Source organism: Podarcis gaigeae (genome assembly GCF_964106915.1).
Source record: "Podarcis gaigeae genome assembly, chromosome: 5".
NCBI classification, from domain to species: domain Eukaryota; kingdom Metazoa; phylum Chordata; class Lepidosauria; order Squamata; family Lacertidae; genus Podarcis; species Podarcis gaigeae.
In genome coordinates, this window is record NC_139681.1 from 50,719,220 (window position 1) to 50,736,248 (window position 17,029).

Below are 17,029 nucleotides of genomic sequence, written 5' to 3' on the forward strand. Positions count from 1 at the left end.
ACAGTGTGAATACATCCCATCAAGCACTGCCCACTAGTGTAGATGGAAACATGACAGTTGAAAGTGCTTCTGTGTGGATGAAGAAAAAGCACACAAAATTGCACATGAAAAATTCTATCTGTGTTACCCATGTGCACATTAATACTTTGGTGTGTATATAGCCATAGGCAAACATCATCCTTTGCTATTCCTGGTGAACAGTATTGCAGCCTTAGTTGCTATTTTTAAACTCCTTAGTTTCTTACTGCCTGATTTGTATTTAGCAACATGAGTATTATGCAGGAGTATAATACAGGAGTGACAAATGCCCTTTAAACACTGTTCTCTGAGGGGGCCACCAGGTGGCGCATTGGAAGATGGCTGACAATAACATCTCTCCGACCCACACGAGGTAATTAAGAGGCTGATATGGGAGTATGCAGCCTCCCTTACCCCCCCCCCAGGGAATGGGGGGGGACTGCCTTGCCAGCGGTGTCCATAATTCACCCCCGGATTCGAAAGAAGGGAGTGTGGGCACTTGGCATGAAGCCATCGAGTGAGGCCGGCTCTCCCGGACGCTGTCTCTAATTCGCGCACTGGTTCGCATTAGCTCGGAATATATAATTGGAAATATATAATTGGAAAGAAGCTAATGCACATACATCAAGTGAAGATCGGGAGTAAAGACTGCTGATTAATGGATCTCTGTGAGTGGAGTGACGGGCTGAACAATAAATCAAGTGAAGAATCATCCTTAAAAGACTGGTACGTTGGTATGAAACGGAAAGGGGGGGAGGAAAAAACTTTTCTTTTTTTTATCTTATGTGAGTACCAATAACCCTCCCCTCCAGAAAGAAGAATCGTTGCAAACTATTAATCACAGGCAGGAGATCGGGAACTGTGTGGAAATGATCAAAGAGAGGATCGGTAGAATGGAAAGTTTTATGACGCAGTTACAAATGGTGTTTCGCTAAGACAGGCTTGCCTATAGAAAGACGAGGGGGAGGAGGACCAGGGTCATTTGAATGTGAATGTATGGTTATCGGGATGTGATCTTGACCTGGCAGAGCCCCCGGAGATATGTTTGGCAAGCCTGGGAAAATCAACGGACAGACGGAGGGAATGTCCTTTGCGGAGGTGTGGAAATGGCGTCTGTTCTTTATGTGATATGATTTTTGGAGAGTGTAAAACCCACACAGAAGATGTTTGTTTTCAACCCGCTTGGGAAGACTATCAGAGATCGCAAAGAAAGGAATATATGATAACAACAAGAAGATGAGGAAAGTAACAAAGAGACTATCTGGACAGAACTGGATAGAACTGTTTAATTAAAGCAGCAACATGAGTGATGTTTGGCCTTCTTTCGGAGCTTGATGTATGGGTACCCCCAACAAAAATTTAAAAATCTGGCTGTATAATTTGGAATTAATGTGATCTGGAATTAATGTGATTTGATTGGCTTGTTAATAAAAATTATATTTAAAATAAATAAATAAACACTGTTCTCTGATTGTGGTTTCTAGTGTCAGTTCTTCTATGCACTCTGGGGATCAAAGGCCCAATCAATTTGCCAACATGTGTTCTGAGCCTTTTAACTCGTCAGCAGCACAGCCTCTCATTGTCCCTGATTATTATGGTTTTCCCCTCCTGCTTCCAGTCCAGGGACATACCCTTCTATTTGTGCAAACAAGGACTAAGATTCTGCAATTTATCCTTGAGAAATAATATCATGGAGGAACACATATCTGTGTCTCTTTCAAAGAATGGGCCCCAGAGCTGTTAAGACCTCTTTCTCTTTCTTACATAATTTCAGAAATTTATGATTTCATCTATTTCATGCATGACATCTGAACTTCAGACTTGATTGGACTCAGTCTAGTCCAAGTATCTTCAAACTTTTCACACCCAGGGCCCTCTTTTAACCCAAACATGTATTTGGGGACCCATTTCTTAATATTTTACTATATATTTGCATGGTGGCAGTGCTCTTGCTGCAACCCACTAGCAGGCCCTGACCCACCAGTTGATACAGCAGTTGTATATAGAAGGATCACCATAAGGTTTAATAAACCTCTGCTTTCTCTTTCCTGTGCATGGTCTGTGCATGCATGCATGCCCCAAATCATATCATTATGGGGAATGGGAAGCCTGTGCACCCATCTTCCATATTTCCATATAGTTGTTCCCCTCCACAATTCTCTCAAGTAATATGGGTTTGTAGCTAAGTGCAAATATTCTCTACAGTGTCCTGCAACCACACATGGTTGGAGGACTCTTAGTGGACTGGATTACGCCCAGTCTAATTTAGTACTATATGGTACCATCCATATAATGTGATTCTTACCCTTTGGAAATATATAGCAAAGTTAAATGAAAGTCACTTGAAGACTCAATGGAATTAACATTTGTGAAGCATTGCTTACAACCTTTTTATACTGCACTAGTTTCTAATTGCCTGATTTCTTCCCTTGTCTTGTAATCAATGTTAACTAGAAAAGTTAATACGTTTTGCAAAAGAAAATTCATTAGCATTTAATTTAGATCTCTTCTTCTGTCCCCTATATAGCAATCTTTACAAAGCTTTAAAAGTCTACAAGGTTAAAACAACAAAAAGTTTTGCAAAAGGTTAGATAGTGTTATAAAACATTCTCTCACAAACTCTTTCAGCAACATTCTATAGCTCAATGCCCCCACCCCTGGACCAAGAGCTTTCTAGACTAGCATAAAAAAACCCAAAGTGGCTATGCATTAAAAAATATATATAAGAGCAAGGATATATAGCTATATTTTATACTTTCATTTACAGTTTTCCCCAAATATTGTGGCCTTTACTTAGAAAATTAGTTGTTCATATGTTCCACTGAAATAAACAGGATACTTTTCAATGAGACTTCAGTAAAACTTTCTCTGGGTTTAAGCATCAGTTTTATGTTACATAGTAAGCATTCATAATCTAGGCATTCTCATATCTATAAAGCTGCTCAATAGACAATATTATATATAGACAATTACCTGAATTTTTCAGGGTTATCACTTTAGTTCTCCAACATGCCTCTCCTTAGAAAATTAAGACCAATTGCAGTAACAGAGAGGGCCCACTCCCAACCTCAGCTTAAGTATCTTGCCCACCTGAGCTGCGCACAAGCAGGTGGAGACTATGCCTGTGTGTAACCTGTTTCTGCTCCTCCTGCTTCAATCCTCTGCTGCTTCTGGGAGACAGTGGAGCAGGAGAGGTGGAGGCAGGAGGTGGTGGTGTGTAAGCTCTTGACTCTACATAAGCCTGACATATCTCTCCCTCCTTCTGCACCTGTTCTTCACTTGCCATTCCTGCAGCTTTTCCTGCCTCTGACTCTTGTCTCCTGGCTGTTACAGGCTCTCCCAGATCACTGATCCTTTCTTCCAAGTCAGATGCCAACCCCCTTCTCCCGGTGCCCATTCATCCGTATCTAGTCACTACTCCTCAGCGTCCAGTCAGTCCCTGACACCGCAGAGTGCCTTTTATCTGCCTTGGCTGGTGTCACAGCTGCACCCCTATCTGGACAGGGATAACCTAACTTCTAACATCTATTTTCTGGTAACCTTTAGGTTAGATTACTGCAAAACGTTATATGTGGGGCTGTCTCTGAAGACGGTTCAGAAACTGGCAATTAGTTTCCAGGTCCAATTCAAAGTGCTGGTTTTAACCTACAGAGCCTTCAACGGCTCAGGGCTGCAATACCTCAAGGATCACCCTCCCCATATGAACTGACCTGGACTCTATGAACATCATCTGATACTCTTCTTCGTGTGCCCCCTCCATAAGATGTCCTGAAGGTGGAAACACAAGTGTACCTTTTCTGTGGTGGCTCCCCACTTGTGGAATGCCCTGCCCAGGGAGGCTCACCTGGCACTTTCATTACATATCTTCAGGCACCAGGCAAAAACATTCCTCTTCTCCATGTCCTTCCTCTATGACTCCCGGGCCTTTGGCTTATTAAAAAATCTATGGCTTTTAAAAAAGTGTGGGAGGGAGTTACTGTTTTTGTTCATTTTTATGGTATGTATTTTTGTGTTTTTATATTATAAACCACCCTGTGACATAGAACTTAAATTAATTGATTGATTAATAATTGTTGGGGGAAAGATGGGTGGCCCACTAACAAGTGAATTATAGTGAATAAAGTATTATAATGAGGCATTGTGGAGAACATGAAGTTAGCAAGGCTACTGTTGCTAGCAGCATTAGCCAAACAACTTTATAAAAGGGAGGCGGCACTGCGTGATGCAGTAACTCCCCACTTGTAAATTTTCTACCATCATCTCCTCTGGAAAAAAAAAATCAAAAAAAATCTTTCCTTCCACATGCACTACATAGCTTATGTATGGAGTTGCACTACAATTTGAATTTACTTGAACATAATTGTTGATGCAACCCAAGAAACAGTAAATAGAAAAGTCGCTACTTCCTTATAATAAAAAATATGCACTTAAGGTCTACCTGTGAAACCCAAGTGAGCTTAGTTTTGAAAATAAAACCTTGCTACCAGTTCTTAGAGCCAGTGGCACCACAGGAAACAATGTCTTTTCAACTTATTCTCTGCAAAATTTCTGAACATTAAAGCTGACAATGAAAGCAGTGAGTCTTCCCATGGCATCATACATTTATACTGCAATCCTACACATTTCTACTCAAAGTAAGCCACACTGGGCTCAACAGAGCAGACTCCCTGGTTAATGGGTTTATGTCTGCACCCCTGGTGAAAATACTAAGCTGGCAGCTGAAGTGTTTACTGAGAGACTTGTCAGAGGAGCAGTTCAAAACAGGGGATAAGCCAAATTTATACAAACATTTAAATATTGTTCTTGTAAACTTTATATACACACTGAACAATAATCAGAAGAAGAATATGTGGCTCATCCACTTAAAGAAAGAAAAGAGCAGTAATCATGGATCTCTCTTTCAACCCTTCAGGACACGCCTTCCACTTACAACAGAAGCAAATCGATTGCTTTGCAAGTAATACCACTGCAATTGATTTTTTTTCCCATACCACCTCACTTGCACAGACAAACACAATTTTTAAGAAGTATTTTCTAAACAAATGCAGGGTTTTTTATAGTGAATATACATGAATTTAAATTATTAGGTTAGAAAAATCAGTGTAATCATTTTACAAAAAGTGCTTAATCAGCTTCCGGAGGTTATTACAGGCACAGTATGCATTAAGCAGCATTTCCCCCTTTTGTAATAGCTATGGGAAAAGTAAGAGCTAAGGGGGGGAAATCTATTTCCATTGATGCACAAGAGATTAACCACTTGAATACTTCCTAATATATGGGTTGTATAAGGTCAGGCAGAGAAACAACCATCTAGAGCTATTCATGACTATTTTTACTCAAGAACCGCAGCTAACCATTCTTAGGGTGTTATTGAACATCACTAGCTTTGCAGCATGAATGCTGTGTTTTGAATAAGCAGTCAAAAATGATAATGTCACATTAACATCAATAGAAACTTTAGAGGAACCACTGGGAGAACAAACCCAAAATTTCATTCAAATCATTAAGTACACTATAACAAATTCTCCCATTTCTTATATGTCATCAATATGCACAATTTTGCTATTGTGGATCCTCTAGTAATATCCTAGAGGAATATGCTCTATCCTTATTCCTTCCTCTCCATCACTTTGAAATGAATGCTTATAAATATTTAGGATTGTGATATGAAAACAAACATTACCTCGAGGAAATGCTTAATATCCTGTCTTATTCTCTTAACCAATGTAAGTATTATTTTAAAACAGCCAGGAGGATTTTAATGCACTGACACTGCCTTGAAGCAAATCCCTGGTGTCCTCTTCTGATAGCTAGAGTGACCATCTCCTGAAGTACTTGACAAGGCCAAGGGCTGAGAAGGGCTGATCACTGGACAGCCCAAACTATATATATAATTGCAAAAAGAATTATGAGCAAAAATTATCAACCATAACCTTCCTAGCTTTCCATGGCCCAGTACATCATGAGTATGAATTATTAATGCTTTAAGGTACAGCCAAGATCTCACAGCACACCCCTATGGCCTGAGTTACCAGCCACATCCTTTGTTTTGGAATGAAAGTAAAATCTATAATTGATTAGATTTGCTATTAAACATTAAATGTGATAGCTACATTTTACTTAATTGCATAAATGAAATAAACATTGCAGAAGCAAATCTCAGTATACGCTTGTAAAATATCACAGCTATATCTTTCATATGAAATACAGTATGTACATATATATATCCATTATGTTCTAGAAATCAGCAGTGGATCATGTCTTGGTCTGGGTGAGGGAGAACCCAAAGCAATCAGTACATTAGTTTGTAAAGATCTTATCTCAGGCATTCAAATGATATACAAATTAAAACAGTGTGTGATTGGAGACTAATTATTTCTCAATTAGGTGTTTTGTTTTTAAAACATCAACTGAACTATGAACAGTATTCCCACTCCGTGACAAACTGTTGTTTTAAATATGTTAATTTTTGTACAGTCACCCAAGAGATAGAGAATGATGCAGCTAAAAGCAGTGTTGAATGCCACCTAGTTAAACTCTTGGACTGTGAAAGAAAACTATAATGTCCCCCAAGCAAATTTATTCAGATGTATCAAACCTTTTAAGACCTCACAGTTTCCCAACCAAATTGCTCTATTTTCAAACAACTACCACCAGAATTTTCTCTTTATATCCAACTGCACTTATTTCCTATTTTCCAACTAATATTAGTTACAATTTATGTTATAGCAACATTTTGTACTATGTAATGGTGAATAATATCTTGAAACTATTTTAAGTTAAATTTTACTTTAAACCTTTTCTGTTTAGAACTATCCAAAGCTAAAATGAAAGCAAAGTTAAATGCAGTGAAATATCCCGAATTTAATTTTTTAAAAACCCCAAAGTTCTCAATTTGATGCTTAAAGAATATAAATTTTGGTACTTTACAAAGCTATCGAAAAATAATATTCCATAAAATAATGTAAATGTATCCTAAATCCATTTGAGTTTATTTAAAATGACAGGATTTGAAGACTTCTGAACAGAGTCAACAACTATTGGCTTCAAGGCTGTCCCATACATCAAAGGAATGTTCAAGTCTTATGTGAAGTATCAAGCCCAAAGAACCATTCTGAGGGCTCTATGTCCTGTTTTTATTAGAATTCATTTTCTACCCTTATTTCACAACAGATTTTACATTTACTAAAATGAGATATTCAGAATAGTTTTTAAAAAAATTAATGTGCCATGCCACAATGTTGTCAATGCCCAATCAATATTTCAAGATTTATAATATTCACATACAGCCATATTACTAACAGTCACCCTGGAAGCCATTAAGATGTTTAGAAAATTGAACCTTGAACAGTAAATCACTGTTATTACATTACTTACATTGCTGTGAATGGCTCTATTTGCAGCCTCTTGAGCATGTATGTGTGTATGCATGTATTCCTTCTATGTAAAAACAAGAAACAACCTTAAGCCTTAGCATATGAAATGGCTCATGTTCTTCATCAGCAATTGACCTAATATCTGCTTGTGTTACATGAATGAATGAAAAAAGTTCAGTTCTTCAGAAGTTTTTTGGTTAGGCGTTTCCAAATCTACTGAAAATCTGCATTAATGGACAGTGAAATAAGTGTTGTAAGTATATTTGTTGTTAACCATTTAAAAAACATATTTGCAGAAATCAAGCCAATAGATCTGTAAGACAGTTTATCACAGGGTCACAGGGCTGGCGCAGACCACAGGTGATCAAGTTCAAGTTTCCATTCAGAGAGGGGATTAGTGGAGAAAATACACGTTGCAAAAAGTTTATAAGTTAAACTGTCTGCTACAGGTTTTCAAAATAAGCTTAGCAAAAGCAGGTGGATGGGCATTGGGTCTCACCCAACCCAAGTATTCCAAAGTCATCAGCATCAGCCTTCCACCACAAGGTTAGACCCTTCCATATACTAAGCCCCTTCCTTCAGCTCCTCAGATTAACATTCATAATCCAGTTTTAGGTATATCATAAGTAGTTAGCCAATAAATACACTTTCATTCACAGCTGTGCAAATAGATATTGATGAATCAAGCAACTGAGCAAAGCCACACTGACAGAGGTCTCAAAACATCACAAAAGAACAGTTACCGATTCCAAATGCAGCACACATTCATACCCAGAGCACAAATCATGAAGACCTAATTTAAACAATACTTATTCCACACACACACACTTCTATATGTGCCAAGCCTGGTAGCAGGTTTTGGCCTCACATACCATTGTTGTGCCTCCCTCTCTCCAGGCAAGTTATAAATGGTAACACCCAAACCAGATCAGTGAAGACCTCTTGTTTAAATAAATGTGCCATATCAACTTTGCTTGTTTCAAATCCTACATCAGTTCCTGGATAGTGATAGCGACCACAATAGTTCAAGCTCTCATAAGCTCCTAATTCAATTACTATAAAATGCTTCATGTGGAGGTGCCCTTCAACATGCCTTGAAAAACTGCAACTGGTATGAAACATGGCTGTTAGACTGTTATATGGTGCACTGAGTTAGAGTCATACAACAATGTTTCTGTTCTGAACTGAAGGTGCTATGAAGTTCTTAACAACTTGGAAAATTGATAACTGAAGAAACACCTCTCTCAATACTGTCCTACCCAAGCAATGGTCTTTTCAGTGGCACCCCATATTTGGATGTTACATATGATATGGTTACAGAGGAAAGGGCTTTTTCTGTACTGGCACCCCACTTGTAGAATTTCCTCCCCACTGAGAGCCACTGGGCAGCAATCTTGCCTTCATTTTGGCACCATGTTAAAACTCCCAATTTTACTTCTTAGATGTGTGGTTTGCATGGTCTACTTTGAAGACAGCAGATGAAAAACCTTTCACTGTCAAAGTTCTAAATGAAAATCCATTGCTATCTGGGCTTTGTATTTTAAACCGGTTACTTAATCATACTGTTTAAAGGAGGAGAAAAATAATGTTGTCCTATTGTACTATTTTCGACAAAAAAGTCACATATCATTATGACATAATTTCTGCATGATTTCTGCAGATGTTACACACTGTAAAATATTATATTGAAATCTCAGGGTAAGCAAGAGAGGACACTACTGAACTGAAGAAGAAAAAACTTCATTGGAAAGTTCTTTTTGCTGAAGAAAGCATTCTGAAATAGCTCTGAACCACTAATGTTCGAAACAATCATTTTTATGTTGTGTGTTCAACAGTGCAGAAAGAATTAAGACCACTACATGTTGAATTTTATTGCAGTGTTGTATATTGTTACACATCTGAAGTACATTGCCTTTGAAACTGTGGGGGAGAAAACATATTTAACTTTTCTCTCCCATTTTAGTACATTTGTATTTTTAAAGTTTATACCAATGTCAAGTTTTAACCTCGCTATTCATGTAAAGAGCTTTTGAGGAAGGCAGTATGCTTTCTGCATGTATTCATTCACCTAGATACATGCAATTATATAGAACATATTCTAAATATATATAATTTATAAGCAAGAAATACCTTCCATGCATGATTCTGCCATTTAATGAACACAAATTCCAGCTGCTAACTGATTAAATGATTCATTGTTTGAGTAGATGACCTAACAAAAATCAGTTACTCTTTAGTGATCTTTTACCATCCTTGCACACATATATTTCCTGCAATCAAGTTCTTAGCCTTTGGATTGTTTGTTCTGAATTAACATAGCAATCACTCTCTGTCGCTGTCTTTCAGTCCATAGCAAGCTAATGCTATATGAAGACAGGTGATATAAAGATGATTAAAAAATAGCCTAACCTAGTAGCAATATTTATAAACCAGCTCATTATCTTATTCCTTGTGAATAGCTTATTTTTCCCACTGGAATGCCCCACTGCAGACATATCCCATATGACTGAAGGTGTTAAAAGTATCAAAAAGCGAAGGCCAGTATAAGGGTATTTTATTCCAGTACTGTTTTTCATGTTCATAACGTTCACATATCCATGGATACTCAAGAATGAGAGCAGAGGTCTCATGGAGATAAAGTTAAACAAATATTTCCAACAGTAGTTACGAAGGAGAAAGTAGCAAGATTATTAGGTCAAAACAGAAAAGGGAGTGAAAGGTTTAATTACCTGGATAAAATGCTACCTTTCTAAATGGGACAATATTTATACCATGCAGATAAGATATTAAGGTAACATAAGGAGATCAGAAAGAATTAAAAGTACAGCTGACTTCATTTGGATTTTGGAGGTTAGACCATAGGAGACAGTGTGGTGCTAATGATGATGGCATTTGTAGTAATAAAATACCATATATTTCATTAGTTTTGCATACTTTTTGAATGCCCCATGTACACTGGAGGTCCAAATGTCCCAAGAGTTTGCAGAGCTATGCTATCAAATGGCCTACATTGGATGTAACACTGAAATATACTTTATGTGAACATGCAGAAGCAAGCCTTTGAGTTGACCATTTCCTCTTAGCATTGATTGGAAGGATGCTGGAAACATCCACTTCCTAATTTAAACTATTGTTGTGCTCAAACCTGCAGGAAAATATAATTAGTTTAAGACACCCTTCCCTAAGCTGGTGCCCCAAGTAGCACGTCAAATGCTGAGAGATTATGGGAGCTGTAGTCCAAAACATATTAAGGGCACCAGGTTGGGGAGGTCAACCAAGTTAAAATTAAACTGTGGTTTAATGTCATGGCTTGTTAACAAGCTATGGTTTTGCATTATATCTGAAACAGGGTTAATACCTGATGTCTCTGCCCATGGTCTCCACATACTAATTAGCTGTGCACACACAAAGGGAACAGTGTTTTGTAAAAAAATAAAATTAAGAATTTTAATTTTGGATCCAGTCATAAATGCCTGACACATCAGTCTCGTGGAGTCTATTGTACATTTCTAAGTATCCCTGAGCCCAAGAACAAAGCAATATTGACTTAAATACATATTTTAAGGATTGAACTTTTGGGCTTCAATCCTATACCACCTTATGTAGAAGTAAGCCCCATCACACTTACTTCTGTGTAGGCATATATATGTTATACACTGTCAGACGGCAAAAGAAGTATTAGAGAAGAGACACTGAAGCTAAATTTAAACATTGTGTTCATCTTAAATCAAATACTTCCAACTTTGTTTTATTGTTATGGAATACTTGGGTCCATGTACTAAATAATTATATATTTTCATAATCTTTGTATATATCCCAACATGTATAAATAGGTAAGTGAAAGGTAAGGAGTTTTGTATCACAGCAGCAGCTAGGAACAATATGACTAAGCAGTTGAGTCTAAGTTTCCATTCTGTAGAAGTATAAACTTTTTTCTTTCAGCAATCAGGTCTCATTAATTAACAAGGTTTTCAAAGAACTACTTGTTGTTTTTTTAAATGATAAAAAACCATGCATTAAAAAAATATGAACCACACAGATTTAACACTAAAGGAAACACCACAAGGCATTCACAATGACAGGGCCTTCCTCCATAGACAATACAGCCAGTTTTGCATTTCTGGTGGTCAGATCAGAGGAAAATGTTAATTTAATATAACAGAAGTATCATAGTTGTTATTTATACTAACCTGTATTTTGATTGGCCATGAAAAGTTGCTGACATATACATAGAAAGTGATGTTTGGGTTGCTCCGAAAGTTGAATTTCTCACAGGAAAAACTATCTCTGTATTCTTTTATATTAGCCCTTGAAACTACAGGAATCTCTTCTCCTGATATCGTTCCAGCTATGAGAGTACATAAAAATAATGAAAAGCAAGCCCATTAAAAAAAATAATTAGCTTGTAGTCCATTCCATCTCAAGGACACACATGGTGGGGCACAACAATAAAACTAACAGGTATCTAGATATTCATTACTATAACAAAACTGTAGACGGAAACAAATTTAAATTCCTCAAAGCTGCTTAATTCCACCCAGTCCAAGGAAGGAGAAACAGTTTCAGAAAATGCACATTCAGCCTCGGATGAATATTCAGGAGAAAAGAACACTGAATTGTGCTGGACAGAGTTCCTTTCTGCATACTTTGCTGCTTCAATCAAGCACACAGTTCATATGATCAAGACAGCACACTGGATTCATCTTTAAAATTATGATGGAATATTATGGGGAAAGATCTCTAAAGTATAACATCTCTATAAGTGACTTCTATACATTTTCAAAAATGGCATGAGGAATATAAAACAAACATTTATACATATATCCTTTATATACTAGCAAAGATTATGAATAGTTGTTCAGATATTATGAATGATTAATGAAACATACAATGGATTTGAAAGTTATATCAACTTTATCCCATTTCACCACACAGCTAATACAGTTTCCTCAAGTTACACTAAAATTGAATAAGTTATTCAAGTGTGTAAAAAATGTATTTGTCTTGATTGTGAAATATTACTTTAGTATCTCAACTATTCTTAGGACATCTCATATTCAACTTATTCCATTTGTAAGACATGAGAATCTTCAGCAATTCTTTTTGATTTGTAAATTGCTGAGCTGGCAAAAAGAAACAAAAGATCCCCCCCCCCCCAAAGTAGGGGATTTCAAGCAACAATGAAGTAAAAGTAAAAGAAACTACACCTCAAAGAAAGTATTATTAATTGGGAAACACACATTTGATAGCAAACAAGAGACTGCCTCTGATATGCAGAGTACAGTGTGGGGTGGAGGCTGTAGGAAGAACAGCAGGGCGGCATTTGTCATTTTGCTTCTGTAAGTATTCTCCAGACTCGTGGAGGGGAAAGTACTGGGGAAAAAGAAGCTGGAACAAAGGATTTCAGTGGGAAATGGGTGAATGAATGTATTAAGCTCCCCTTCCCATGCTGCTTCTCCCTTCAAGTGACCACCCACATTCACTTTCATTGCTGGAAGTAATCATGAGAATGAAAATTCCATTTTTACCATGCATCTAGTTCCACACTAAACAGAACTAAGATTCAACAATGTACACTTTTAAAATCTGGAGTGGGAGTCCCATATTCTGCTTCACCAGTAAATGTTTGCATAGTAAATCATCCCTCAGTTTACTTAACAGTGTGTAGAGGGATGTGAATATGTGCTGCAGCACAACTCCCAATGTCTCTATGCGCAGTGCAACCCCAAAACTGCACTTATTTAGTGCAAAGGTCTGAAAGGGTCTTGTAAGCATATTTGCAAGCCTCCTTACAGTTAGGAACAATGCCTGATTATGAGGAGGCTTCTTAAGTACATAAGGTAAATGTGCTTGAAAGCTGCTCTCGGACCTTCATGCTAAACATGCAAAAGTCAGGCTTGAGGGGGTATAACTAGTAACAGAGGTCGGACCTACAGCTGTGCCTCAGCCTTCTGCAAATTTTCACCCTTGCATTTGCAGGATGAATACCTGAAGAGGATTTGTGTCACTGTATTTTTTACATGTTTAAGCACAGACACACACATACAAACACACACACACACACACACACACACACACACACGGACTAACTGAAGGACAAGGATGCAATGACAGGTCTCTTAGTGCTAGTTTTATGCAGTAATGAAACTTTGTCTCATTTTACTGAAAATGATAAAATTTTCTTTAGGGAACGGTACAGTTTGACTGCCCATGGCACCATCCCTTGCCTCCCTATTAGCCCCTTGAACTATTAACATCAAGTTCTTCCTATTCAGCAGTTTGTGGTAGTGCACCTAGGTATGACACACAATCTGCAATGCTAGCCCAGATCTCAGAAGAACAGGGAGTGCAGCTCTGCAAAATACAGAGATATACAGTGGATACACAATGTGGAGCTACACCTGGCTGCAATTCATCAGTGTGTGTACACCATATGTTCACAAATGCGCATCTCCCTTTTAAATGTTGCAGTGTTCCACAGGTAAAACCATAATTGACACCTGGAGAAACAGATCTGTCACATAAAGTGTGAAGCGCCTCCTGTTCTTAACCATTCTGCATAATTAATTAAAAATGCAATCAATGGTGCTCTCCTTGGATATATTTTCAGAAAGTCAACAGAACCAATTCAAAGAAACTTTCTAAACAAAGCTTTTTATTAAAGCCAATGGAGAAATTGGGTTCAAAAGTTTGAAAAAAAAGATAAGCAGGTTCTTTTATCAGCACACACAGAAGGATTTTATTGTTTGATATCAACGTTAAGGTTAATAATTAAATTCCAGGCTTGAACACTGAAACAAAGAAATTAAAATCTCAGTCTCTGCAGTAGTTAAGAAAGTAATTTATCTTAATTAAAATCACTGCGTTCATAACACTGCCATTCTAAAAATTTAAAGAGCATACAAGGTTTTGCTACCCAAGTAATTTTAATTGAATAGGGAAGAAAGTTAACATGTTAATGAACCTTTATTCAGATTGCAAATTATCTGAGTTTTAAGTAATATCATTAATAATGGCATAATGAGAATGGAAAAAGAATACATTTTATTAAGCTTTACTAATAAGAAACAAAAAGGCAATCATGTAAATATAGTTAGATGATAAGTACTTGAGGGAATAAGTACTTGGAAGTAGAAATACATTATGGGCTTTCTTACCTGTAGAGCCAATTGACCAAGTGATATTCAGGTTGAAGTTGTTTGATGCATTAATTGATATGTCCAAATTTTTGTTTGACTAAAAAAATTAAAAAGAAAATATAAAAATTACATAAGACTATTGCTTAAACAAGCTATGACCTTATTTCAACTACAGGTGTTCAAACATATGCCCTGATCTTAAACACACTGGGCATGCTCCACTGACGTAGTTTTTCACATGCTACAAGGCCTTCGTCCTCTACAGCTGATGACAGTGAAGGCTTCCATGAACTTGCAAAACTGCCATAGCTAATAACGGAAGCTCTTTGTGCATGTTACTGTATTTACTAGAGTCTACTGCACCATCGAATCTAATACACACCTCAATTTTCGGAACCTTGAAACCAAAAAAAAAAGAAGTATTTGCCGGTGAATGTAAATGTTCTATCAAATCTAATGTGCATCTTAATATTCATAACATAATTTGGCCAAAAAAATAGAGCATTAGATTTGAGTAAATATGGTAGTTTCTGGAGTGCAATCACTACTGATTTCAAGGGGCTTCCCATTGATTTGCTAATGGACAATTCCCCACAGCCACCAAAAAAGCTGTTCTTCTAGAGCAGGCTTCCTCAAACTCAGCCTTCCAGATGTTTTGAGACTACAATTCCCAGCATTCCTGACCACTGGTCCTGCTAGCTAGGGATCAAGGGAGTTGTAGGCCAAAAACATATGGCGGGCCGAGTTTGAGAAAGCTTGTTCTAGAGAAAGTAGGCTGCTTATCATCAATAACAGAAGAAAGGGTTGTAGGAAATGGCTGATTACATCAGGATATTAGCTAATAAACTCAGGAATGTTTAACTGAAAAGGAATATATCCAAGAGAATATAAGACTAACAATCTATCCATTTCACATGATAATATAAAACCCAACTTGAAATTTTATTTATAAGATTCAATGAAATTAACATAGACCCAAATGTTTTCCTATATTGTTTAGCTATAGTAAAGTCCAAATTAGTTGTTTTCTCAAGCAAGATTTCAGATTCACACCGTAGAAGAAGGTTGCAATCCTATACACACTTACCTGGGAGTAAGTCCAACTGAAGTCAATGAGCTTACTTCTAAGCAGATATGCATAGGATTGCATGGTAATTTGGTTAATTCAGAATTAAGGTGTGGAGCACCTCTTCAAATTGCATGCTCCTGAGAAATAAAAGCTCAGCCATCAATGTCAATAGCTCTACAAAAAGGCATCTAAATTGCTACTATATTTGTAAAGTATGTGATATTATTAGGAAAAATGCTACTAACTGCAGCGTTCCCATCTCACAGCCACACAAGATATGTTTCAAGTTAACGTGTTGCTGATGAGTGTTTTCAGAGCAGAATTATTGCACTTCTCAGATCTGCTAAAGCATAAGGAATAATTTTACATTAACTCTGCATAGAGTTAGTGTCATTGCATAGTTAAAGGTTTTTAAATTTATCATGTAGTTATTAACAATATTTTTATACTGCCCATTAACAAACATTTATCTGCAGCACACAGAAAATAATCAAAATAAGAATACAGCTTGAACATAAAAATGAGTATCAGAATATAAGCAGGATAAAACCAACAACAGTAAAAACAGTAGTTTCCAAGGTCTAAAAAGCAAAAAACTTGTTTCTAAAACTGAAAAATCTGGGACACCAGCTCCCAAAAAGTCTACAGTGTAAGCACCAGGTTAGCATTTCCATCAGTGAGAAGCCCTCTCCCTAATGGCTACCACCTCACTTCACTGGTAGAGATACCTGGAGAAGGAACTCTGAAAATCAACTTCAGGTCTTGAGAAGTATATATGGGTATCCTGGCTTTAAAACAGCAACACTTTAAATATGGAATGAAAACACACACACACAAACACACACACACACACACTTTATTTAACTTCTATAAACATCTGCCCTATCCACTGCCTTGTCCAAGAAAAAATAAATATGTTTCACACCTTACAGTACTATCCTAACCACATCTACTAAGACATTAGTCCTACTGAATTCAATAGGGCTTACTCACAAGTAGGTGGGGCAAGGATTGCACCTTAACAAGGGATTAATTGCAGTGACAAGCAGCTATTCATCCGCATACAAGTGAGGAGGCACTGTGATATGCTCCACTGCAGAAAGACTGAAGCTAGCCAGCAACCAGTATGAGAGCATTAAGAAACATTTGGGCATCTGCAGGAGTGAGACAACTTAATTTACATATGTATGGAATGGAAATTGATTTGGGTCCTAATGGATGAGGATATATATTTTACTTCAAAATCTGAGTTCAGTTATTATTCAAAACCTGAAGAAACCACTTGTTTTCCCTGAACTGAAAGTTGTTTATATCATCCCTTCTTACTACCTCTTAGTTCCTACAAACAGATTTAGAAAACCACCAGATATAATGGATACCTAGATACCTATGATCACTAAATAATCATATTAGAGGCAGTTACTTAT

At 37.1% G+C, this 17,029-nt stretch overlaps 1 protein-coding gene across 3 annotated transcripts in view; it reads right to left on the reverse strand.

Annotated features, from left to right (window-relative positions):
• The window catches only part of ATRNL1 (attractin like 1), a 502,266-nt gene that overhangs the window by 283,863 nt on the left and 201,374 nt on the right, over positions 1–17,029 (reverse strand). For all 3 annotated transcript variants that reach the window (XM_083741181.1, XM_083741182.1, XM_083741183.1), the window contains exons 23-24: positions 14,552–14,630; positions 11,585–11,742 (exon numbers count right to left, since the gene is read on the reverse strand). In XM_083741181.1, the coding sequence (XP_083597307.1) occupies positions 11,585–11,742; positions 14,552–14,630 (237 nt within the window). The remainder of the gene's footprint in view (positions 1–11,584; positions 11,743–14,551; positions 14,631–17,029) is intronic.